The following is a 27,793-nucleotide window of genomic DNA, read 5'->3' as shown; positions in this document are numbered from 1 at the left end:
TCGGGAGGGGCCGACGGGCGAAGCCAGCAGCCGGTGAACCGCTGAGAGGCTCGTCGCTCGGGCGAGTGAGGAACTGTGATCCTTGCGGGCCACCATCCCGGAAGTGGAATTTAAAGGAAGCAAATATTAGGGCTGCTGGGGATAAATAAGTTTCTAGAGATTTTAGATGCGGATGCACAGAACTTTTTGTGATATGTGTTGGCCAGGAGGGACTCTGAGCCCGACCTGTTTGTGGTGGCGCAGAAGTGGCTAAGGATGAGTGAGCCTCGGGGCTTCTAAGAGTCCGTCTGAGAAAGCCGGTCTGCGCTCTTCCTTGTTGGCGGCCTCAGAGGTGAGCTCTTGCGTTAGCGGCGTATCATGGCCCTGCGGGCAGTGTGGCTAATAAGCCACGAACCGGGGACCCCACTTTGTGGCACCGTCAGATTCTCCAGGTAAATGATGAGTCAGAGGGGTGGATGATGTAGCCTAGCTTTGTGATGCAAAGTATCCCTGGTCTGCCACCTTGGGCGAGTTACTTAACCTTTGTTTCATCTGTTTAATGAAAATTTAACAATACTACCTCATAGTGTTGTGAGAATAAAATGAGTCTGTGCCTGGCACATACTAAGTTTCATGTGTTTTCCAGTACAGTATTAGTATTACTGTATCTTAAAATTAACTCCACCTACTTACGATTGATATGGAGATGATGAAAAAGAAATTTATTGAGCACTACACATGTTTAAATTTTTTCTTTCATTAATAAAAATCATTCAAGGACATTTTTAATTCATTCTTCTGGAAAATCCGTGCTGAGCAGTATCAACGTTATTTTCATTTTATGTTTCATTAGTAGGAAATTTCAGATCGTTTCCTAATTGCTGAAGAAAGATTTTTAAAGTACAAAATTAAATTGTATTCACTTTTTCTTAGATGGTATATATAAGCTGACCTGGTTCCAGTTTTAGAATTTGCCACATTTTATCAAGATACAATCGCTAATTGTAAATGTGGGTGGCATTTGGGGACTCTTTCACCTTTTATTCTCAGTGGCTATTGACAGTTCTTGCCAACAAATTCTTCCCTGATTTAAGCTCAGTGGTGAAGTAGCGTAGCTCTGAATTGAGGTTGAGGCAGATAGAGATAAATGTGATTTTAAATGAAAAGTGGTTGGCGATATGCATGTGAAAAATTCACTCTTTGCAACCTAAAGTTGATGAGGGCATCAGAGTTGGAGTTTACCATTTTCCTCCAGGATACATGACTTACATTTGTTGTTGTACCTCAAGTAAGGAGGTTAATAATATTCTTTAGTATGTTTCATAAGCCTCATTGGTATACCATGGTAGACCAAGTTTTACTTATATATTCCTTCGAGTATCTTTATATCTGCCATTCTCTCCCACCTCACAGGTAACTCATATTTTTGTTGCTATCCTGTATTCATGTGTTTGTGTATGCATTTTTCAAATTACATAATTATGCTATAGTCTTCATTCCCTTTTCTTGTCAGATTTGTCAGCAATATTTTTAAGGAACTTTCATGTTACTTCGTGTTCCTATAGAGCAGCACTGTTCAATAAAATTTTCTGCATTGATGGACGTGGAGAATGTTCTAAATTTATGCTGTCACTAGCCACATGTAGCTGTTGAGCTTTTGAAATGTGTCTATTGTACCTGAGGAACTCAATTTCGTTTAAGTTTAAATAGCCGCATATGGCTAGTGCCTACTATATTGATCAGTGCAGATCAAGGCCATTACTTCTTACTCTGTAGTACTTCATGATTTACATCCTCCACATTTTACCTGTCCCAGTGATGATATTCCGGATTGCCTCGAACTCTTGCTGAGTTCGCTACTGCTGTAGATATTCTCAGACGATCCTATGCTGATTTTGACTAAATATTACTTAATAATTAGCTCCAAGGAATACTTTCACCAGTCTACACATTCAGCAGCAGTGAGCAAGAGTTTTTTGCCGGTACAGTATCTTTATTTTCATTGCTTTTCTCCATGTAGCAGTGATATTTAGCCCTTAGGATTTCCTCTTCTGTAAATTGCCTGTACATATCCTTTATTCATCTTTTCTTTGAGAGTTGCTGGGTTTTTTCCCGTTAATTTGCCAGCGTTTACTATGTATTCTCAATATTAGTCCTATGTCATTTTCAGCTATCACAAATGTTTTCTCTTAATTTATCATTGTCAATCAACTTTGTGTTGCCCTTGGTTAAACAGAAATCACTAATTCTATTGCAAGCAAAGTAGTTAATACTTTGGGAGATTTGTTGAAGTCTTTCCCTACTCTTATTTCCTAAAGATATCTTCCTACATTATCTTCTCTTTATCATTTTATCTGTTATATTTAAGTCTTCTTCTGTAGTCCATCTTTGGATGTGCTGTTAATGAAGGAATCTCATTTTGTTTTTCTCTATACCGTGGGCCAGTTTTCTAACATCATCTTCCAAACTATATGTATTTTCTTAATTGATTTGTTGGGCTATCGATAGTTTATTATGTTTCCCATATAAACATTGGCCTGCCTCAGTTCTATCACTTTGTCTGTTCTTGTACCAATACCATACTGTATGTATATCTCTGTGGCATTGTAGCTTATCTTAGTATCCCATAGAGGTAAGATTTTTTTTCCTGCTTTTAAAAAGCTCCTTGAAGAAGTCATGCTTGTTTTCAGAATTTTTTCCCCACTGTACTCAGAATATTTCAGAAGAAAATTTCAGATATGTTTGGGTGGATATTTCAGCATCTCCATTGAGGCAGCAAGTTGGGTTCAAATAATTTACCAATTCACCAATTCTGTAGTGTTAAGTTTTATTATTTTCAGTTTTTTGACCTCTTGGGGCTGGTGGTATGCACTGGTATCTTAGTCACGTATATGCCAAAAGATAATGGCCTTGATTTAATTTTAGAAAGCAAATGATCTTCTCTATATCTAACTTGGTTTAGATTCTGTTTTAAAGATTTGCTAGATAGGTAGTAATAGTATCAGATTAAGTCTGGCTGAGGTTGGTATTGTACCTCATAGTTGTAGGACCGTTTAGGTTTGAATCCTAGTGCAGAAAAGACCTAGAATAAGTCTGGATGGCAGATTGAGTCATCTAACAAAAATGTTTATTGAGCACATATTGAAGCATTATGAAAGGTCCAAGATTAATTTCTTATCTTTACATTGAATCATGAGATTCTTGCACTTAACAAGAATTCTAATCATCCTCGAGATAACTGGTAGATAAGCACTGTACTAGAGTTTAGTCCAAAGTTCTCAACTATTCTTATCCAGAGACTCAGAAAGAAATGGCATTCACCTACTAGTTTATTACAGGAGTGCTAGCTAATTCTTTCCCCTTCTCAATCAAGACAATGCATCAGAATGTGAATTGAATGATTGAGATGCACTAATATATCGATAACTTTGAATACATTATTATTTTTCATTTTTAAGTTTGTTAGTAATCGTCAACATTTTATTAGTAGTATTAGTGAAAAAAATTATTTTGGTCAGGTGTGTTTTTGATCCTTGATAAGAATTACTGGTGTGTTCTCTAGCCACCTTTTTATTTTACAAATAAGAAAATAGACTTGGGGAAATTAGATGATTTACACAGAAGTTAATAGCCAATAGATGACTTTGTTATGGACTTTTGAAGTCTCCACTAGAGAGGTAAGTAATAGAGAAAGTACATATTTTTTGAACTAGGAAAATGTAATCTCTCATTTCTATAACTGAGCAAAAGCATCTTCTGTTCTCCCACCAAAAAAGGGATGAATGAATAACTTACCATTCAGTCCAGAGCATGCAAACCATTAAAGATTATTCAAATTTTATTATTTTCATTACTTTATAATATATTCCAGGATGTATTTTTGTAGGAGTTGGCAAGAAGACTCAGTGTACCTGTTATTCTCTATGGGTTGAGTAGAATAGAACATTTCTTTTTACAATTGTATCATCTCAACTAGTGAATTCAAAATTGGAGAGGATTAAATTAACCACTTCTTTCGATCCTACTCTACCAGATGGCATCATAAAAAAATTCTTATAGGTGTCTAAAATGTGTTCAGGTATATACTTCTTGCCTACCAAGTGTGAATCTGAGCAGCCAAGAGACTAGGGTTTTGAATTAAAACCATGTGCTCTACCTATTTTAAAAATTAACTAAATTGAATTATTTTTTAGTACTAGGAAATGATACTTTATCATTTGAGATAATACCAAGTATCAACAGTCACTATAGTCAGAACTTAACATGTGATATTTTTTTGCTTGTGGTTTTCGCGAGTGTGTGTATGTATCTGTTAATGTGTTTTTTATTGTTATTTCTGTTTGCCTTGTGTTTTGAGGGGTTCTTTTTGTTTGTTTTTAGATTCTTCTATTTTTATTTGAATGAATCATTTATAATGTTTTTGTTTCCATAATGCAGACGATATCCAACTGTTGAAAAACGAGCCAGAGTCTTCAATGGAGCAAGTTATGTGTCTATCCCTGAAGATGGTCCCTTTCTTAAATCATTACTGTTTGAACTCAGATTATTGGATGAAGATAAGGACTTCATGGAGAGTCGTGATAGCTGTTCACGCATCAATAAAACATCTGTTTATGGACTTCCAGTTGGAGGTGAAGAACTCTGGCCAGTTGTTGCTTTTCTGAAGAATGGCATAGTATATGCTTGTGTTCCACTAGTTGAACAGACTTTATCCCCTCGTCCACCATTAATTAGCATTAGTGCAGTTTCACAAGGCTTCGAACTTCTTTTTGGGATACAGGATTTTCTTTACTCAGGTCAAAAAAATGACACTGAGCTAAATACAAAATTGAGCCAATTGCCTGACTTGCTTTTACAGGCTTGTCCATTTGGAACTTTGTTAGATGCCAACTTACAGCATTCATTGGATAATATTAATTTTGCTTCTGTGACTCATCCACAAAAACAGCCAGCCTGGAAAGCTGGAACATACAAAGGAAAACCACAGGTTTCTATTTCTATTACTGAAAAGGTAAAATCCATGCAATATGATAAACAGGATATAGCAGATACTTGGCAAGTTGTTGGAGCTGTCACTTGCAAGGTGAGCTTTTTCTCAGGTATTTGTATTATCATAACATTTAACTATGAAAAGGAAAACTTGTTAACTTTTATTTTGTATTATATGACATTTTGATTTTTATCATAAACAGCAGTCATCAGATGTTAAGATTCATGTGAAAGTTTGTATGTTACCTTTTTGCATTCCTTACAAATTGTATTAGTTATGTATTGCTGCGTAATGAATTGCTTCATTATCCCAACAATGAACATTTATTATCCTCATAGTTTCTGTGGGTCACGACTTCAAGAACAGCTTAGCTGGAACTTCTAGTGTGCAGTCTCTCATGAGTTCACAGTCAAGATTTCAGCCAGAGCAATAGTAGTCAACTGAAGGTTTGATTGGGGCTGGAAGATCTACTTGCAAGGTGGCTTACTCACATGGCTGGTTAACGGTAGGAGGCCTTAGTTCTTTCATGTGGACTTCTTAACATGAGATACTTAATGTCCTCACAACTGGTGACTGATTTCCTATAGACGAAATGATTAGAGAAACAAAGACAGACACAAAGTACAGGTAAAAGCTGTTCTTTTTATAACCAAGACTAAAGAGTTCAGATAGCATCACTTCTACCATTTTCTCTAGAAGCAGGTCACTAAGTCTGGTCCACATTCAAGAGATCTGGAATTAGGCTTCACCTTTAAAAGTAATGTCAAAGAATTTGTGAAAGTGTTTTAAAACCACCATACGTATTTTCCTTTTTTTTTTGAGAGGAGGATGAATTGACAAATCTCTAACTTAATATCTAAAACCATTTTGAAGGGCTTTTGTTTTGTTTAAACAAGTCAGTAGATTAATATAGGATTCTCTGGTTTAAGTTAGAAAATGGGAAAAGACAATAGAAATAACAATATAGTTAGCAGTGATCAGTGCCATGTTAAATAATGATCGAAAATAAAAACTCTCCAAGTACAAGTTCTACAAATGCATATTAATATTCTCAGATACCTTTATTTTTCTGGTATCTTTTTCTCTACACTTATGAATATAAACTTTTTATATATCAAACTTAGTGATTAGTAGCTAAGTACAAATCCTGTAGATAAAAATAGATTTCAAGAACAGAGAATTGTAACAGTCCTGGCAAACAAATTGGATCTTTTCTTTCCTTTTTAACTTTAAAGTAACCTAAGAGTTGGTGTGTCTGTTTTAAACTCACGTCCATCATGATCAAAAATACATTTCAGTTATTAACTTTATTAGAAATAATTATTGTACATAGCTCCAAAATTGAGATGTTAATGGATTATATTATTCATAAGTCTTTAAAGTAGTTGAATTCTCTTTCTTATAAGTTCCGTAAGATAAAAGTAGGAAAATTCGCTATTTCTGGGTTTTTTTCATTCTGTGACAATAAGTAGGGAATATGTTATATATGATTTACTACTAATTAGTATCATGGTATAAATGTCTCAGTTTATTGTTAGGTTGACCCTCGTTTATGACATATGGGAATTTTGGATTGAATCCTGTTCCTAGTCTAATACAAATTATTATGATGGAAAATTTCATCAAAAAACTTTCTTTTAAAAATAAAAACAATGGGTGTGTATCTTCACTCACATGCTAAATGTTTCTTTAAACTTGTTTGTAAATAATATAACTGTTAGCCAAACACTTTTTAAGTATTTTAGGAGCTTAGTATTTTAAAGGAGTTTTATCGTGAAGCCTATTGTAAATGGAAATAATTACCTTCATTTTATCTTAGTCCTAGTAGAAAACCTGGTAAACTGAAAGCTAAATGGACTGAAGTTTTAGTCCCCACTCCACCACTAATTCTCTGAGTCTTTGGAAAAGTCACATCTTTTTTTTAATCCTTTGTCATATTTAAAATAGGTAAGTTCCTAAGCCCCTTCCGTTTTTATAATTCCTTGTTAACCAGATTTACATATACTAGATTGGTTTAAAGGGTAGTGCATAGATTTCTTCTAGAATGGATGTTCTCATTCTATAGTGAATGACTGGTGATATGGTACTTTAAATGCCTAGGAAGCGGGTAATTTATTCTTGATTTTCATAATGATTGCAATTTTCTAATCCTTTTGAGTATGTTAGAAGCCACTAAGTATAAACCGAATATTTTGAAATTCTATAGTATTTGCTATTAATATTTGCTTATTTTCTTACCTCCATAAATATCTGTCAAAAAACAAAACTACTTTTGTTCTTGCTAGTTCACGTATAAAGAATGAAGTAGCAGATGGTTTAGAAGTTGAAACACTAAAATATTTTTAAATTTTATAATAAGATTATTTGGCATTTTTATTTTCAAATGTAATTGACATTATTGTAACTCATGAAAAGGCACTAATTTTATATGACATTGTTCATAATGCCTGTCTGCTCTTAAGTGCTTACATTATGAAGCACATATATTCTTGAATTGACACATATGTCAGGCAGTAGATAAAAGAAAGACGTGAAACATTTCATATTAGAATGGAAAACAAAGGTAGGTCCATAATTAGAAAAAGATATCCATTCAGCAAACATTTTTGGAGTGTCTCTTGTGCCTAGCAATGTGTTAGGCACTAGAGAGATGAAGAAAAATATAACAGTTCTTGCTTTCAAAGAACTTACATTATCAAGAGAGAAACAGGCAGAGGCAAATACCTATAGGGGTGAATAGTTATTGTATGAGACAGACTGTGTATATGATGTTGGAACTAACTGCTTGCATTTGGAGCTAAGCATTATACTTGCTGAGTTTCACTAATTTTTAAATTAGTGATCTAGCCAAAAAAAACATATCAATAAGCTGTACGTGGCTCAATTGACTAGTATTAACTGGAGAGTTAATAGAGGTAAACGTCAAGTTAGTTGTGGTAAAAGGAAGAATTCGACTACCCACATACATATGAATAAGGTATATCAGTCTGGTTGGGTGCAAAAGAAGCCACTGTAAGATTTATGGGAATAAGTGTGTTTAATATAGGAATTAGGGCTTACTCAATTTTAAGAAGAGCCGAGAGAATAAAAGTGTGATCCTCTAGCTGCAGCATTTCAGAAACAGTGACTAAATGACTTCAGTCTGGACACTGGAAGGAGATAGAGAAGCCAGGGTTCACAGAGAACTCTAAGAAGCTGCCATGTCAATCTGTTACAGCCTTAAAGCAGTAATTCATGGAAAGGTCTGTGATAATGCTGCATCTGGCCACCACAGCTTTAGCAGGAGCTCAGTAGAGGTTCGTGAAGCTGTCAGTTCTGGCTTCCACGACCTTCCAAGAATACTGGCTTTCCTTTTCCTTCTACCTTCCATGTCTATCTTGAGTACCTCTCATTGGCAAACTAACCCAGACCACATAGGAAAGAATATCCTGGGCTTCTCTACATGGCAGAAGTAGGCTGTAGAGGTAACAATTTTTGAACATAGGGCCCCACACAAAGTCTCGAATAAGCTAAGGTTACAAAGAGAAAGATTGTAGCTGAAGGGAATAGCACATATAAAAGCATGGAGGGGTACATAAGACATTATGATTTACTCAGGGAAATTCAAGAATCCAATGTCGACAGCATTTAGTTACCAGGTAGAAAATGGTTAAAGAGGTAGGTACGAGCCCAACAATGAAAGACTTTAAAATTAATACAGTACCAAGAGGAAACTACTGAAAGATCTTGAGCATGGATACAATATAATTAGAATTATGTTTCATTAACATAGCTCAGCATCAATGGAGGATGGATTGTTTAGAGGAAAACAAATCTGTGACAAATTGTAAGGTCCTGTACCAGTGTGTTTGCAATGAGAATGGAGAGAAGTCAGTGGATTTAAAATAGCTTTCTATAAGTTTTAGGTATAAGCAGAGAGCTCTAGGAAGTATCTGAGAGCATGATAGAACTATTAACCAGAACACAGAAAGTAAAGAGAATAATACAGTGAGAGAAAAGTGAGTTAAGTTGTGGAAAATAACTCATAATTTCAGAAAAGCCTTAAGATATATGCTTCTAAGATCTTGCTAAGATCTGTTTCTGTTTGTATTGCAGTGTGATTTAGAAGGAATCATGCCAAATGTTACCATCAGCTTGAGTCTTCCCACCAATGGATCTCCACTTCAAGATATTCTAGTTCATCCTTGTGTGACTTCTCTTGACTCTGCCATTCTGACTTCTAGTAGCGTTGATGCAGTGGATGATTCTGCATTTAGTGGACCTTATAAATTTCCATTCACTCCACCGTTAGAGTCATTCAACTTATGCTACTACACTTCCCAGGTAAACAACCTTGGAGAAATTGAGAGTTAGCTAATTTTCATACTTAAGAATTCTATTTTAAGCGAATCATTCATATATTTGGTCCAAACGAGAACTTTTCTTGAGTTATTTATCAGGCAATAATTGATGAATGAAGATGAAGATTCAGCTCTTTGAATAGGATGCCTCTTATCTCTGGAGTCTGAAACAGCATTGACTAGTTTTCAAAGTTATGGGATTTTTTTAATGTTCCCTGATAAGGAGTCCATGGTATAGGATAAATCCTGGTAATATTTAGTCATGAGCGTGTAAAAATACCTATAATCCCAGGCAACTGTGCTTACAAATATATAAATTAATAGCTGTTGCTTATTGAATAACTATGGTGTCAGACATTGTCCTAGGCACTTTATATATTTTTTGTCTAGTACTTTTAACACCCATAAGGTTGGTACTATTAGCCCCATTTTACAAATGAAGAGAGTCTCAGAGAAGTTAAATGACTTGCACAAGGTCATATAACTGATAAGTAGCAGAGCCGAGATTTCAGCCTAAATTTTCCAGACTCCAAAACCCAACATCTTTTCTGCTATACCATTTGTCTCTTGTCCTAATTGTGAATCGGTAGTTTAGGAAAACCTACTCAAGCTAGCTTAAGTAAACGGAATTTATTTTGAGAGTGTAAGAGGCAATCTTATTGTCATACAAGGATAAGAAATTAGACCCAAGATGTACTGTAACTAGAACCAGAAGACTAAAATTAAAATCACTCTGTACTCAAGGTCTACACTGTCTCATCTCTGCTTCTCATACTCCTCTTCTAACTGGCTTTCTGTGCTTGCATGTGACCTACAGCTCTAGGACCTATACTGTGTAAGTAGGTCCTTCCTATTTCTGACTTCACATGTACCTGAAAGAGTGATTAGCTCACCTCAGCCTACAGATTGTCCCCGCTTCAATCAGCTATCAATAACCAATTTAGTAAGCTAGTGCTGAGCTAGGAAGTGGGGATGTCACAAGATACAAATGGGGCAGCAGGAACTATGGGCAGGTGTCAGTGATCAATATGTCTAGTGCACATCTTATACTGCAGATCATGGAAAACCTGGAGGAAGGGAACCTGGATGAGCAAGAGTAGGAAAAAGAATGTATTGCACGCCTTTTTCTTCTCTGAAAACAAAAAGAGATGGAAGAATCTTTGCCTGTAGAACAAATGTAGCTCCATTATCTATTATCGAAACAACTTGGAGTAATCTATTAGTCATTAAAGACATATCTGTATATAATGACTATATTCTTACAAGCCTTTTTTCTCAATCACCATTGTTATTTTAGACCCATTAACCTGAGAATTATGTAAAAATTTGTTTATGTTTGTTTCTAGGTTCCTGTCCCACCAATTTTGGGCTTTTATCAAATGAAAGAGGAAGAAATACAACTAAAAATAACAATTAATTTAAAACTTCATGAAAGTGTGAAAAATAATTTTGAATTCTGTGAGGCTCATATACCTTTTTATAATAGGTAAGAATAAAATAACATGACGCCATGATTTCTGCCTTCCTTAGTACATATCCCCTGCCCTATAATAAATTACTTGTATTTTTTACCTTATTTTTATGTTATTCAAATGAATGCTGATTCTGAGCCAAAACATAGTCATAAAAATAATCTCTTTACCTTTAAACATGTCTTTATTTCGCTGGTAAAACTTGCTAGTAAATATAAACTTAAGCCAGTGTAGCTTCCTAGGGGGTTATTTCACTCCTGGCTTTATTTCTAACAGTTTCTCTGTATTCTACATACAAGTCAAGCCCAATAATCAACTACCTGGTGGATTAAGCCATTTATATCATAAGATTTCAGTTGATCCTGAACAACTCTGGATTTGGGCCACCGAACCCTGCGCAGTTGAAAATCCACATATAGTACAACCTGAAATTTACTGGATTTTGTTAACCAGTGTCACACACACACAAAAAATTTTTTTTAATTTAAAAGAAGAAAATCCACATATAACTTTTGGCTCCGCAAAAACCTAACTACAGTTGGCCTTTCACATCTATGAACTGGACTGATAAAGTTGACCTTTGAACGACACGGGTTTGAACTATGTAGAGACCTGTGTCGTTCAAGGGTCAACTGTACTTCCTCATCAATTCTTTTAAATTTGTTCTACAGCGTTCTATTCGTAGGATATCTAAATATGTAGTAAAATCATAGTTTTAATGTTATGTCAGTCCATTGTGTTAATACATTCTATGTAAGTTTATAGTTGTCTTTAGAATTAATAATGAAATGTAGATCGTCACCAAAAATATCTATTATGTTTCTGGTGTTTTTCGAGACATAATGTTTGTTACTTATTCTCTGTTCTACAAACTTGAATATAGATATGTTTTTATGCTGTCCTTGTATTAAGTAACAGTAGCAAGATTTACTTAAATTTCTTAAAACTGTTATATCTGTCCTCATTACTTCTCTTTGTTGTGTCCTTTTCTTTTGTAAAGAGGTCCAATCACACATGTGGAATACAAAGTTAGTTTTGGCCAGCTCGAAGTATTTCGAGAGAAAAGCTTATTGATCTGGAATATTGGTGAGCCAGGTTTTGTTTATTAATTATTTTTCTTTCATTTGCTGTAGGATCTACTTAATTTAGAATATTTGATTGGTGTATTTGTGTTTTTAGGACAGAAGTTCCCCAAATCAATGGAAATCAGTCTTTCTGGAACTATAACTTTTGGAGCCAAGAGCCATGAGAAGGAGCCATTTGACCACATTTGCATTGGAGGTACAGCATACTTAAAGGTAAATATGTTTGTATGGCTCACTACATTAGAAACATTTCTATTGTTTCTAAATTGCATATATCTAATCGACTTTTTAATGTTTTCTAGCCATTTTTTTAAGTTCTATTATGTCTATGCAAAGTTTTTTTAAAATTTTTGTGAGATTCTTTTTTAGTATTAGTCACTTTCTATTTCACTTAATACTTACAAATATTGAAAATGAAACTGTTAAGTACAGCCTAAACACTTCAACTTAATCTAGTTCTACCCAGCTCTAGTTATCACATTTGAGATTTGTATATAAAAATATGTATGATGTAGTCCTTGCTCTCTAGGGATCTTTCAATGATCAGTGTCAATAATTAATCAATGCTAACTGCTTTTGGTGTTTCAAGGAAAGTGTTGCAGTAGAAGTGGAGTTTAAGCAAAACTCTGAGGCCCAGATAAACATAACTATGAAGCTTTGAAGAGTGACTAACATTTGCATAGGTAAAGAGATAATTTAAAGGAGTGACAGATAGCAAGGCATGCTTAGGAATCAGTACTGGAAATAGTAACACATAAGGCTGGATAAGTGATCTAAGTGTGGATTTTAGATTGTTTGAATCTCACTTTTATTCCTTTGTTACAAAATGTTACACTTTTTTGGGGTACGGGAGTGGTCTTTCAGAAAGCAATACTTTATGAAGTTCGGTCTAGAATGAATGTGAGGAAGATGAGTTAAAAAACTAGAGACAAAGAAAGTATTTTAGCTATATTAGAATTCCAGATGAAAGGTAATAAGTTAAAGATAATGAGCTAGTATAGTGTCACAAAAAGAGAAACGAAGGGAATAAAAGGAAGAGAATGCTATAAGAGTTGTAATAAAGATAAAGCCTTGGTCACTAATTAAATATAAAGACAAGAAATAGTTTTTAAGTCAAAGATGGTGTTATTAAAAATATATATATAACTTAAACCAGACTGGAAGCCCCAAGAGGGCAGACCATGTGAGTCTCATTCATTGTTTTACTACCAACATCTAGTCTAGTACCTAGCACATAAATAATTGCCGAATGGATTGATATACTTAGAAAAAATTATTGATATGGAGAAAGGAGGGAGTGGGCTTCATATCACTTATGTTGCTGGTAATATAACATCCCAATATAAGTGTCCAGTAGGTAGCTAAAAACCCGGAGCTTGATTCTGAAGAGAGAGCTCAACTATGTATAGGATTTATGGGTTATCCATGGAGAAGAAATAGTTGAGTCAGTGGAAATGAATAATCAGGAAAAGATAAGAGAAAATAAGGAGGAAGATTCAGAAGAACCAATGAAGGAAATTGAAGGAGCGATCAAAAAGGTAGCAAGAAATCCTAAATAAGATGGTATCAAATTAAAGAAAAAAGATCAAAATCTATCCATAAAAGCAATTAGGGGAAATGGTAGTGAAGTCAGAAGTATACTAGCGATATTCACTTCTTCTGTCTTGGCTTCAACAATGTCCACAAGATTTGTTTCAAGGATTATTATAAAAATTTCTACTTCCAGATGTTTTTCAGAAAAAAAATGTGGGATGTTAGTACACTGTATGTCTTTCAGTAGTAGAGATTATGATTTTTCTATTCATTTCTAGCACTTAACCAGTTATAGTTTAGTCAAAAGCATGTACCACATATTTGTGTTCACTCACTAGATTTATTTTTATAATATTTAGTTGTGTGGAAATCATCCTTTATGTAACTTCCAGCATCTAGATAAGCAAGCAGTTACACCAAAAAAGCAAGCAAGAGCCCTTTACTATTCGAGGTAATTTGAATTGCAACAAGAAAAAAATTGCAAAGATCTGAAAATTACATTCCTTGCAAATGATCATCAGTTTGGCAATCAAAAGGAGAAAGTTAGGAAACAGGGAAAAATTAGCAGGGAAGGGAGATGGAAGAAAAAAATATATAGAAAAGGTATCGAGATGCTGCAAAATCAGGAGCTTTTAGCAGCAAAGATGAAGAGAACCACAGCAAAAGGAGACTGGAGCTCTGTAAGATACAGACCTTTCATAGTTAAAGTGAATATTATTCTGACTCAGAGGCACTCAGTACCATGCCTTCAGAGCAGGTACTGACGTTCCTGTCTACTATAGTACAACATAATAATTGGCATTTATACTGATGATGCCACATTATCAATTAAATCCCAGAAACAATGGATTATATTTTAGAAAGGTTTTATAGGTGAGAGATAGGGTGATTTCTAAGCTTAGTTCTGTTAAAGTTGAATTTCAGTTTTGTGGAAAATTAAAGTAGATCATCTCATTCCTTCTAAACACCAGAATAAACTGGCATTTCGGTTTTAGTAATTGCATTCTTGTGTTTTAATAAGTGATGCATACATTTCTGCCTATAGAAGAATTATGATCTGAAACATCACAATCACAAAGCCTTAGAGATAGAAGAAAATATCAGAACACCAAACACGATAGGGGAAAGAGCATCAGCTTTTGTAGTCAGTCATATCTGAGTTACAGCTGCCAGCTCTGCTACTTACATGTTGGGATGCTAATTGCTTCTGTCTCTGTTTGGAAAATAGGGATACCTTGCAGTATGGATTAGAGTTCATATTAGTGAAGTGTCTGGTATGTGTTAAGCATATAATAATGGCAAACTCGCAAAGAAACAGCCCTAATGCAAAAGGGAAATGGTACATGTATATGTACACATCTACATGCATACACACAATATTCAGGTTTAATGTTTGTGATTTTAATTTTTTAAACTGTGTGAATTAAATTCCTAAAACTATGTTGAGGAAAAAAGTGAGACTATTATTTTTACCAAAGAATCACCTTAATTTGGTACATTTCTTTTTTTCTAGCTTCATTTTAGGATCTTAGATTACACCCTTACTGGGTGTTATGCGGATCAACATTCAGTTCAAGTTTTTACATCAGGAAAACCAAAAATAAGTACATGTAAGTTGCACAGATTCAAACCAACTTGAGGGAATGAAAATGGTGTCACACAGTTATTACATAAAGTAAAATTAAAGTGTAACAGAAAGAGATCTGAGAATAATCCCAATTATAAAAATTCTGGCCTGAATCTATTCTTTGTGTAAAATTGTATCTTGTTTATTAAATTGTATGAATGAGCAGGGATTGACATAGAGGTGGGCTTTAGAATAAAGTTGTATTTGTGTTCTGTTTATAATGTTTACTTTTATTAAGAGGCTGTTCACAGGCGCTTTGACAAAAGATTTGAGTCTGGCTCAGACAATTCATTATCTGTAATTTTAGGCAAATTAGAGACCTCAAAGTTTTAATTTCCTCATCTATAAAATGGAAATTATAGTATTATTTACATCAGGATTGTTATGAAGTTTAAATAAAATTATATCAACCAAGTACTTAGCATGTCGCTTAGCATGTAGTATGGATTCAATAGATTTTAAATATGATTTTTTAAAATTTTAAGTATTTCTAGCAAATGTTGTAGTCAATGAACATTACTTAGTACTCTCTCTATTTTACTAATAGGAAAGCAATAGAAAGAAGGTTTCCTGCCTTTGGTGTGTTTGTTGGTTATAAAAAGAATATGTATATAGTGTACATGAAATATAGGGAGACAAAAAGCAATTTGTAAATGAATTAAAAATTATTTAATTTAGATCAAATGCATACACGTAGCATAGAACAGAAAAGTAGCTAGAATGAGGTAGAGTTAGCTAAACATAAGTAGAACTCTTGCCTCGAATTAAGGAGAATAAACTATTATATTTAGGTAAGAATTTCTTAAAGATTAGTGTCCTTAAAATAGGAAAGATAGGACAGGACTTTTTACTTGAAAGTTTCAAAACAATTATAGAACTCAGAACTACAGAATTCTAAGTAATTACTTGTAAAGAGCGGTAATAAATTCTTTGTAGTATAATAAACCATATTCTTTACATCTGTAGGCTTTCCCTGTATTTTCTGCTACATTGTTTTTTGGTCGTTTTTTAAAGAAATGCATATATATGGGATAGTATTCATAATGCATTTTTTTTATTAAGGCATAACGTAATTACATCAGTTTGGACAAACCAATGGTTTTGTCTAAATGTAAACAAACCAATATTTTAGGTTTTATCTATAGGATACCGAACATAAAATGTCAATTTAAATAATAATAGCTAACATTTATTGCTTACTATGTGCCAAGCACAGTTCTAAGTATTTTATGTGTGTTAACTCATTAATCCTCACAGCACCCTGTCAAGTGTTGTTATCTCCATTTTACAGATGTAGATAGATGCTGACAGAACAGAGAGATTACGGTCCCATAATTAATAAATGGCAGAACTGAGAATCAAACCCAAGTAGTCTGGCTCTGGGGCCTGGCCACTTAACCAATATGCTATGTTGCCTCTCAAGGTTACTAAGTTTCCAAACTGAAAGCAATAAAATAAAAAAGATAAGATAATATATCCTACCTATATCCTTTTCATTATGAAGAAGGGCATGAAGAAGAATGGTAGAAAAGGCAGAACTGAATATTTAGTGATGTATGTAATAATAAGAATTCACATGTGACTAGTTCCAAATGAGCATTATCTCAATTTTACATATCAGAAAACTTCAAAGAGATTATCATTTGTCCAAAGCTACAAAGCTATTAAGACAAAAAGCTTAAATTTGATCAGAACTATCAGAAACTATTGAAGCAATCTTTTAAAAACATTATTAGGAAGTTGGCTGTTTATTTCTGTCTCTGAAACTTTGAATGAATAGAGAATAACAAGATCAGAATCAGGACCATTGCAAAGAGGTTACTAGAGAGAAAACAATAAAAAATGTTTTTATATTGTAGTTGTAGTTGAAGTAATGGTCCACAAGAAACAAAATTTAGGGAAAATGTGAGAAAAATAATTAGGCAAAAAAAATTTGGCATAAGTGAGGGATATTGGCATAAACGTGGCATAAATAAGCTTAAAGATGGGTTATTTAAATATTTAATAAACCCATATTTTTCAAGTAAGAGTTACAAGCCAAAAGTCAAAGTAAAATGAATATTTCAAAATATTGCCTGCCTTGAAAAAATTATTGTTCCACAATTTTAAATATCATGACTTGGCTGTCTTATTGAATTTTTGTCAAGATGATACAGTCTTATCATTTTTTTTTTTTCAGATCGGAAACTAATTTCTTCTGACTATTACATCTGGAATTCTAAAGCTCCTGCTCCAGTAACATATGGATCATTATTACTGTAATTATTTCACATTTAAACATGATTTATACAATAGTAGCATATCTTAAATCATAATCTTAGTATGTGTGCATAGTACTTATGTGTGAAAAAATTATTGAATGATTTAATTATAAAAACACTCTTGTTTGATGTTTTTAGTCTAACACAGTTTGAAAAAATATTTTAAAAACTGATGTCTCCAATTTCGTTATCCTTTGATTTTACTCAAGTACTATTCAGAGCATAAAACAGTAGTGAGTGAGTCACTTTAGGCTTATTTTAGACTAGTCTTGAGTCATCTTGCCACACATATTCCTTCCTGTGCCTGTGGCAGACCTGGCTAATCTATCATAGCCCTCTCTCTTTCTCTGAGCCTTCCTGGATACAGGCTCAGGCTCCTCTTCAGTACAGAGCTGCAGGCAGCCACTCCTGATGGATTGTAGATGATGTGCAAAAAAACTACTTACTCTTCCAAACCTGAGTTCTAAGTTCCTAGTACATTGTGTTGTTTCAGAATACCAGAGACCACATTAGAACAACTGTAAATCTCTTGGAAAAAAAGCCAGTGAAAACAAAGGAAAATTGTTTAAATAGTAACCTGTTCTTAAACAGAGCTATCCTATTGACTAATAAGGAATCTGCATAATTCTACTTAAGGTGTTTATCTCTGTTCTAGAGTAACTTTTCTTGTAAACTTATTAATCTGCTACAATAACATTTTGCTTAGGGTGTCAGCAAGAATGCTAAGAGGGGTGGGATAACTTCAGAAGACGAGCATGTTTTGTGATCACAATGTCCGCAGCCAAATTTTTAAAGATAAATGTGGGTATGATGTTTTTTTCATGTTCTATTATATTAAAATTCACTAATGAATGAATTCAGATAAAAATTCAAAAGCCATTCTGTGGAGAGTATCATTTAATTTTATTTTAGTAGCATATTTCAATCTTAATCTCATGTAGCATATTTTCTTTAAATTTGTCACTCTCACTTTCTTGTGAGCATTCTTTTGGTTTTCTCAGGAACCATCTTGTCATAGTCTTTATTCTCTTTACCTGTCTTTACAATTGTATGTCTCATTCTGCTTTCAAACCAGTTCACTGTCAAGTTGGATTTTAAGTGACCCTTCATGAAAAGATGAAATCTCAAGATCCTCAAAACTTAATCCATATCATTTATTTTTACAGAACAGAAGTAGAAGTATTATAAAAAATACATTACAGATTAATATTCAATCAAACTATATCTTGGTTTTTATTTTTTAATGAGTCTCCTAAAGAAAAGTTGAGAAAAAGCTGCTAAGTCTTTCGAAGAGAGCTGTGATAGTTTGAAAGAATATTGCATATAAATTTAGGATTTGAAATATGATATTTTAATTAAGATCAGTTCTACTCATTACAAACTCTTTTTCTGCAAGGCATTTTCGTGGCACAATGTTCTCTGTTCAGAATTATCCCAAATAATAAAGGAAATAGAATAATTGCCTGACCAGGACTTTAACTTATTATTCTAGCCTAATCATAGTAAAAAACTTTCCTTTTGAAAAAATAAAAAAACTATTTCCCTTAAGCTTTTGATCTTCCTTAAACTCAAGGAAAGCTTAACATTTAACTGACATTAAAATTAATGAAACCGTTTGGACATCTCGATTGTATAATGTTTAGCAAAGCACACTAACGTAAGCAAGAGGCATTTATCTAGTGAGTAGGCAAAGACTCAGTATAATGATCCCCAAAGGAAAACTTTATAGGCAATCAGAGAAACCAGTGAATCTTTGACTTGACATTTCTAGAAACCTAAGGAAAATCTAGGAATACTGGAAAAGTGTAGGGCAACGTGATGCCATCTATTGCCGTTTTATTCTAACATAACACTACAGAACTAAAATCAACTCATGTTTTCATCCTGTTGAGATCAGCTGGACACACTGTGATGCTTTTGATTTTGTCTAGAAACCTGTCACTTCAGGATAATTTCTGAAGACAAAGTCTGTTTCCCGTTTGGTAGGTGACCTGTTTAATGTTTTCCCTGTGTCTGGGAACTCCTTAGTGTAATTAGCGACCTTTGAACTCCACAACTAATCCTGAGCTATTTTGTATTCCTTACTCATCTTTAAGGCTGGACCTTTCTTTTCTTCAGAGTCCGCTGCCACAATTAAAGAAGAAACAGCTGCATTTCAAAGGGATTCCGATTCCAGAAGCTTAATCGTGATTGACATGTTCTTATTCTAAGCTATAAGACACTATAAGAGTTCTTTCTTGGGTTAAAACTTCAATCATTTTCTAAAAAATTATCTCACTATGGATTTTATTCATTTTCTTTGATAACTATTCTTTGCATTTTTTTAACTTGAAAGATGCTTTGCGTTTGCAGTGAATATGTGCACCTACTTCCAGTTAAAGATTTGGATACTATCAGACCTACTCTAGATGCAAAATTGCTAAATTAAATTCTCTTTTGGTGCCAAAATATGATTATGAAATCTGATGTCTATCATATGGGTAATTATTCTTCAGTAGACCCAAAAGATACAAAACACATTAAGTTTCTGGAAACATACTCCAGAAAAGATGGTCCATGATTTTGGTAAAACTTTTCTTTTCTTCAATTTTTACTAAACAATATTTTTAAAACTTTTTAAAGCCAGCAAATACCCTTACAGTGTAAGGTAATACCTTAACAGTAGTGGGCATTTTTTACTTTATAAATAATGTATTCAAATGTCAAGTTTGAATTAAATAACCTTGGAGGATTATTTGTTCAAAAAATTTTTTTGCCTAAACATTAGTCTGTCTCAAAATTTAACTTTTTTACACCAATTCAGTATTTCTAATTAGTTAAAATTATTGATTTTGTATGATTTAAGATCTTTCAAAGCACAATTTTCTACATAATAACTAAATTTTTTAAAATTTATTTTTATAGTATTTCAGACTACTTTTTATAGATATTCATAAACTCCTGCACCACCCCTAGGAGGTAGGTAGGTCGAGTTTTCATCTAGAGCCTCTTCGGGGACGGGGACGGCTGCCACAGCAGAATGGTGGTTTCTAAGACAAAGGTCAGAAAAGGGATGTTAATAAACAGTCCTCAGGTTTAAGGGACTTTTTTAGGATTACATCTTAAATTCCAACAAATCAGATTTAGGAGTTACTGAAAGTGAAATTGATCCATCCCTCATCCAAACTTTGCAATACTTTCCTGTTCTGACATCATTTAGATAGTTAGCTGTATTATCAGATTAGAAACCATTGTACCAGGCTGGTGAAAGGAAAAGGAGGCAAAAAGCTAAACATGGGATGAATTCTGAACCTTTTAACCTGGCTGAAGTACGTTGGTCCCTGTTATGCAAATACCTTCAATCCTCTGCTAAGTTCAGTGGAAATAATTTTCTTGAATGACAGGTTTATTCAGCAAGGATTCAGTTGGTGATTAATCCCCCTTTGATCTAGGGTATTTCACTTAACTACCAGTTACCTCGTTCTGACAAAGTGCAACTGAGATTAGGGAGATCACTAGAACACTACCAGGGTGTGCGTTTATTCTCTCTAACCTTTTAAAGCAAGGGCCAAGAATGCAATTTATTTTCAGTATTTGAAGATGTAAAGTCCTGTCTGTTAAGTTAGAAAGTCAATTGAATACCAAATGAAGTTTATTTCTTACGTAATAGAACAAACATTTCTTTTTGCTTTGCTTAACAATGATTTTAGGAAACAGGCTTTGAAGGAAGAAGAAACAAAAAGACTACATTCTAAGTATTTGGTCTAGTTTTGTTTCATGTAGTATATAGAGTATATACTTATTGGCCCTGAGATAACCTGAAAATCAAAGTGGTGGCTACCAACTTAGGTTAAGAAGATGCTTCTATTTGATTAAACTGCATGGTTTCTTCCTCCCCCACCCCAACCCCCCATTAAAAAAAATGTCATGCTATGTGGTAAAGAAATCCAGTTAGGGAGAACACAATACACAATTACTCAAGACTTCTGATTTCAAAGATTTATTTGTTGACTTCATCTTTTCTTGAGGAAAAGGACTTGTTATGTTCCCATCATAAGAATAATTGCATTTATTTTCAGAATGAAGATATTTCATAAAGGTAAATGAAGCCATTAAAAAAATACTTTCTAAGTAATTACAATCTCAAAATAACCATTTTCACAGTATTGTTTGCTGTTTTTTCTCTCTTTTTTTTTTTTTCATTTAACTGGATACCTCTTCTACAGCTTTAAACTTTGAAATATTCTATGGAATTTTGCACAATGAGAATAAATTTTTAAGATATGTTTTATGCTAGGTTTCTCAAAAAAATTCAATTTTAAAAACATCAATATCAATGTCAATATTTATCTTTTAAAATATCAAATTTGGGGGGATATATTTCTCACATACGTTTCAAGATCCTTAAGAAACTGCTTTGTAACAAAATTTGTTTTTAAGTTAAATCATTATAGACAAAGCATTTTTAAATGTTTTATAATTGTTCATTCCAGTAGCAGTTTGTAATATAAGCTGTGTATTTACATAATTATACGTTTTTTTGGCTCAAACATTTTGTGACCTAATTTCTAAATTGAAACAATAACTCAAGTGCATGTCTAACTTACCATGGTACCAAACCAGTCTCTCTAGTTTCAATTTAGTAACTTGTTTGCATATATCTTTTGATAGCAAGTTACTTAACCACAGTAAAATTGAGGTTCAGAGAAAATATAAGGTGAAAGGCAGGATTCCCTGCCTATGTTGCTAAGAAACTGGTATTGTTAACAATTCACTACTCTATTCAGTAAATATTTAGTTAATAAAATGTTGCAATATATTTTGAAATATGCCATCAGAGAAAGAATTTATATAAAATGTGTGTATATTTATGTAGTGTATATATGTTAGTGAGTGTGACTTAGTGGATTTCTCCATGAAATATTTAGTATCATGTCAGAGGAAGAAGAATAAAGTCAAATATTCGAATATCTTCCCCCCAAATACAATATTAGTTAATAGTAATGAAGAGGTTCATTAAAATGAAAATTTCCAAAGAACTCATAAGATCACTTTTACAAAATGATTAATATTCTTATGAGCTGAAGCCTTTCAACTAGCTTCTAATTTTTTTCATCAACTTTTATGGATATAATAATATTGTCCATATATAGCATGGAGCAATTCAAGGCCTTATCTGTATTACTAGTTTACTGTCTTGTAAGCAGGTTACTCTGAGGTCCAGGTTGATTTCTCTAAGGCCATGGCTAATCTGCCTGATTGTTGGCAATGTGATGGTAATGTATGATGTACAGCATTTACAGATTGACGGATGCCCTGGAATGGAAACCACCTGTTGAGTTGTTTTTCCAGTAGGACATGTGAAAATTTGTGTATTTGGTAACCTATTAAACATTTAAAAGTCAAACTGTGTTTCTATCAGATGTCTTTTTAAGTGATAGTTTATGTTAAAAATTGGTTTAGATAACACATTTCTAATAATAAAAATGAAAATTTTTATCTCGTAAAATTTTTACTTTTTCCTTCAAGGTACTTGAGTGCCCTCTGCAGGTTATAAAGAGATAATTAATTATTTTATTTTTAAACCCCGTGACTTCCCTTTTAGAAGCATAACCAGCGTAAATGTGATCTATTTTATTTATGATGTTAACTTTGTTAATTTGCCAGCAATTGGAGGAAGAGTTTCTTTTTCTTGCCTGTTTTATAGTTGTGTTTAGTGTAAAGAATGTAATACCATTGAATTCAAAACACTTAGCTGGGGCTCTTTAACAGTTGCAATTGTACACATTAGAATTAATACACAGTCTCTCAGAGAAAGGAGATAAGGAAAACATCTATTTTGAAATGTATTGAAGGTGTGGAGAATAACTTATTTCCCATAACATTTTTAGAATGTTATACATTTGAAATAAGCCTTTTTCAATATGCATCTTGTAAAATTTTTAAATTGCATAAGAGTTTTATTTCTTGATCATGTTGATGAATGATGATTATGTTCAAGCTATAAAACAAGTCTTAGAATTTAAACAAAATTAGGATTGAACAAATAATGCTTTGGTATTGTTGCATAGGTCAACTGACTAAAAAGAGTATTTCTATTTGAAGAGCAAAAGGCAAAGGTTTTACATCTGAGTCACTCATTTCAATGTACCCATATTTCTCAATGGATATAACAGATTAGTTTCTAAAGGATATCAGAGTTCACTTTCTGCATATAAAATTATGGAACTGGAGCACCAGCAGCACTTCTGATTCACTTAAAGCTTCCAGGGGGACTAAATATGATGAGAACAAGAGGAGTGACTAGATCAAATTACTAGAAATAGATTTTTTTTGCAAGCAACATAATGATCCTGATCATCAACCTTGAAAAAGTAAATTAGAACAAGCAAATTGCAGTTGAAAAATTCTTTCAGCACTCTGCTGTTGCTACTCAGCCAGAGGCAAGGGAAAAATGCACTGTTTTGCATTAACAAAGGAAACATTATTAAAGTGAATGTTTACATTGTGTTTATTGAAGTGTTCAAAGAATATTTGCATCTTCAACCTGCTGTTCTCCCTACTATTACAGTGCATGAGTGATAATAAAAAGTCATTTATACATTATAGAAAAATAACTTGTTTCTGAACTATCTTCAAAATATTTAAGTATCAGACTTAACACTTTCTTAAAGATTTTTGTCTCTAGGAAATGTATCCCATAAAAAAGACTCATTTGCTTGAATATAACTTACAATTATTCCCAAGTGCTTTATGTAACTTTCATCCTAGAAACTACAACATATAAGAAATAAGCTAAAAATCAAACAAAAAATAATAATTGTGAAATTACTGGTGAGTTTGTAATTAAATATATAATATATTCATTTGAGAAATAACTTGATAATTGAGAGCTTTTGTGAGCTATCATTATCTTGAACTACATAAAAACTAAATTGAGAATAGACAAAACAATTGAAAACAGGCATGCCAATGTGTCATTAAAAATTTAATAAGTGTTACATGTACTAGTAAAATAAGGGGAAAGTCCATAATTAAAAATTCAGAAGGAACTTTAGCTTTCACCTGTCTGAAATGGACAATTAAAATCACCTTTATATTTTAGAAGTGGGGGAAGCATAGTATTTAACAGGAATTAAAATACCATATTTTCTTGGTCTCTTATCAGGTGTTATTGAATACAATTCAGTATTCAGTACTTGCTTATGGATTAACTAATTTTTGAAGAACTTTTATTAGTTTCACCAATAGGATAAGTTGTCCATCTTCCACATTTCAGCCTAAAAAATCTTACCTGTCACAGTTAGCAAAGATTATTAGCCCATGCTATAGGCCCTTGAGAACCTCTTAGCTAGATATTTTATTATTTATCATTTCTATAATTTACAGAGCAGCATGCATTTATTAAAGTCCAAAAAGAATTGATAACATTATTTAAAAGTTACGATTGACTATATACAGATATACGTAATGAATATTTGACATTTTCCTAAGGAACGTCAATCTTTGTTCATAATCTAAAAAAAAAAATTTGTTTTTAATATAAAATAAAGCAAATGCTAAGACTTTCACTCTCCTTTTGCTAAGAAGTAACCAGAAGTGGTTAGTAATGCTTATAGCTTGCTAACTAATAGTAGCAAGAAGACTTTCTAACTAATGAGAATATTAGCAGCTTCATGCCCATAATATGTATTTCCCTTATATATGTTAAAATAGTAAGTGCCATTTAATATTAAGGGCCTAAACAATTAAACATAAGGTATAATTTGGAATTAGAAACTGCTGAGTAATCTAGTTGACACGGAGAGCTTAATTTGTCAATAAAAACTCATCATTGATATTAAACTTTTATTGTGCTATTATATGCCACTCCAGAACTAAACAAAAAGACAAAAAATAGTACCTGATTTTGAATGGTATAACTCCAGCAATTTATTAGTATTATAATATGAGAGACTACATTGTTAATACAGAAATTGTCCAAAGAGGTGATGGTTAAAGTTCACTAGCCAAAAGAAAGAAGGGCAACATCTATCTCTGTAGGTCTATCTGACAAGCAGAATCCCAGAAACCTGAACATCTAATATGGTAAGAATATGTATGCAAGGGAATATTTTTTGCTTCCAAATGTTTAAACTTTGGATATGTAAATAAATATAAATTCCTAAGGAAAGTAATTAATTTCTAGCCTATTATACACACAAATGTGAAAGCACTCCTACATACTAAACATACACTCCCAACTGTCTCCCCCTTCTAACTCTCTTCCTTGCTCACTTTGAGTGCATGTTTACATGTGTGAGTATGAGATTTTCCTCTGCATTATGAATGAAGAAAATATGAAGTATATATAAATAGGATTATGAGGAAAGCATGTAAAGAATTGTCATATACTCTATTAATATGCTAATATGTATTATACTGAGTCAATTGATAAGCTAAATTTTTGTTTAAGATAGTTCACATATGGAACTTCTACTTCAGAACACATTCTTAGCCTTGTTTCAGTTGAATATGTATATATGTGCACATACGTGTGTATAAAATGAAAAATACAAGTTCTAGAGCATTGGTTTCATGTTTGCAAATCTTTCCCCCTACCTCCTACACCGACATTTTTAACTTTTTGAGGACAATGACGTTCATCTTCGCAACTTTGTATTCCCAATGCCACCAGAAACACAAAAGCAGCTTAGTCTCGATTCAGTAAAGTAGCAAAATGTTAAATACATGAGAAAGAGGGTTGTTCTCCCACCTAAAACAAATCAATGATGTTTGAGTGATTGTTTTGCATGTGTGTATAAAAAGTCTATGGTGCAAACAGTGGTTCAGTCCACATTCAGCACAGGTGATTTCAACCCTGTGATATCTCTGGCACTATTCAGAGAATTTGTCACTATTTATGACACTGCTCTTCAGACACACTGTGCATAGCTTTGGTTCAGTCTGTCAGTCTAGCAACAGCTGAGGCCTGCAGTTGCTGTCTGTCATAGGACACATTCTTTGCAGTTATGCTTCAGTGAACCTTAAAGCATCTGGCACTCCCATCTTAGAAATTCCCTTCTGGAACTCACTCTACAATGGCTTTGTGAGCTCCCCACTATTCACCAGAGTCAATCCTGACTTTGGTTGGTATAATATGACCTGATATGACTCCCCTCACTCTATAAGCCACAGCTTTCAGTGATTCTCATATACTGATAAAACAAGTTACCAGTGTCCAAGAATTTTAAGTGACTATTTTGAACATTTCCATTATAATATGGGAGACTCCATTAACCATAGGCAGAGTGGTATAAAGGAAATACACAGCCTTTGAAGTCATACAGGCCTTGTTTCAAATCCCAGCTCTGCTATTTATGAGCTAGGTGGCTCAGGAAAAATTACTTAACCTCTCTGGTCTTCATTTTACTTCTAGCTTCATAGGGTTATTGTGAGTATTGAATGATACCAAGTTTTGGTATTCAACCAATATTCATTCTCTTTTACATCAAAGTTCAAGAATGGTCTTTTCATGTTCTGTCTATAATTAGACAGTTATGCCTTCAGGTTATTAAAATTATATGAATTATCCCTTTCAGCTTGGTTTTGAATGTTTAGCTGTATATTATATCGCAGAAATGCCTACTTTGTTGCTTGAATGGGTCCTGGGAGCTAATAAAATGGCTGTAGAATTGAGTGGATGTAAGCCTTTTATAAAAGTTTACTAAAGTTTAACAATTCATTATTCATAGAAAGACATTTACTCATAATTCGTACAAGGTTTGAAAAAAATAGTGATATTCTGCCAAAAGTGGGATTGAACAAAAATAAAATTCATCCACAGGAACATTGAACAAATGCATTAATAACCCACAAACTATTAATGGAGCTCAATTAACTTCTGTAAAGCTTTTCTTTATATTCAAGATATGGTCTGCATCATTCATAACTATTTGCTACAAGTAGAAATCATTTCTTCATAAGATAAACCACTGATTAAACCTGAGTTTTGATGTCCAGTAAGGAAATGAACACATTCAGAATATTCTGACATGTTTATTATGCAACATACTGTATAGGCTCTAGGAAGAAATGTAAAGATTAAGTGCTTGCTTTCCCTGAATTTACAATCTGAAAGATATAGAAATGCTTTAAGTACCAGCTGTTATCTCTTGAATTTTCTTGAAATATTTTTTCTAAAAATAATAGAAAAATATTGATTTATTTGACAACATAGTTTTAAATGTCAGATTGCTTGATTTATTGATTTAATATAACACTATTTAAGTAGTCAAACAGCTTCCTAGAAATCTGAAGTTTCGGACCAAAGAATCTTAAGTCTTAATAATGATAAAAAGCTGAAAATGATTTGTTCTCTTCTCATAGAAAAAGGACATTTTGTTTTGTTTTATTCTACCAGCTCTTTTGCCAAAATTGGCTTTATTGAGTAAAGTACTTAAAGCTGCAGCTGCAGTTTTCTAATAACAGAGGGCATATTCCTTCGTCTTCCCCAGGGCTGAGCCTCTCTGACCCTCAGAAAACTCC

The 27,793-nt window shown here is 33.2% G+C and overlaps 1 protein-coding gene across 6 annotated transcripts; it reads left to right on the top strand.

Annotated features, from left to right (window-relative positions):
- Nucleotides 1–8: 8 nt before the first annotated feature.
- On the top strand, nt 9–27,793 carry AP5M1 (adaptor related protein complex 5 subunit mu 1). 6 transcript variants are annotated; one of them, XM_039866521.1, is made up of 9 exons: nt 9–431; nt 4,417–5,062; nt 9,065–9,292; nt 10,656–10,795; nt 11,782–11,867; nt 11,961–12,079; nt 14,913–15,009; nt 17,206–17,284; nt 27,763–27,793. In XM_039866521.1, exons 1-9 carry the CDS (start codon nt 358–360, stop codon nt 27,776–27,778), a joined length of 1,485 nt encoding a protein of 494 aa, XP_039722455.1. In that variant the 5' UTR covers nt 9–357; the 3' UTR covers nt 27,779–27,793. The 6 variants fall into 6 exon arrangements, 5 of the variants coding, with proteins under 5 accessions (XP_039722455.1, XP_039722453.1, XP_039722457.1 ...); XM_039866519.1 differs by lacking the exon at nt 27,763–27,793 and adding an exon at nt 19,406–22,673; XM_039866524.1 differs by lacking the exon at nt 27,763–27,793 and adding an exon at nt 19,406–22,673 and having other exon boundaries at nt 20–331.

Source organism: Pteropus medius, unplaced genomic scaffold (genome assembly GCF_902729225.1).
Source record: "Pteropus medius unplaced genomic scaffold, Ma_sr-lr_union100, whole genome shotgun sequence".
Lineage (NCBI taxonomy): Eukaryota > Metazoa > Chordata > Mammalia > Chiroptera > Pteropodidae > Pteropus > Pteropus medius.
Note: the sequence above shows the minus strand (reverse complement) of the source record. Positions and strands in the feature narration are given on the sequence as shown.

Coding starts and splice junctions, on each gene's coding strand:
- AP5M1 (XM_039866519.1), top strand. CDS start 358: ATGGCCCTGCGGGCAGTGTGGCTAATAAGCCACGAACCGGGGACCCCA. Junction 5,063..9,064: donor TTGGAGCTGTCACTTGCAAG/GTGAGCTTTTTC, acceptor TTTGTATTGCAG/TGTGATTTAGAAGGAATCAT. Junction 12,080..14,912: donor GAGGTACAGCATACTTAAAG/GTAAATATGTTT, acceptor CTTTTTTTCTAG/CTTCATTTTAGGATCTTAGA.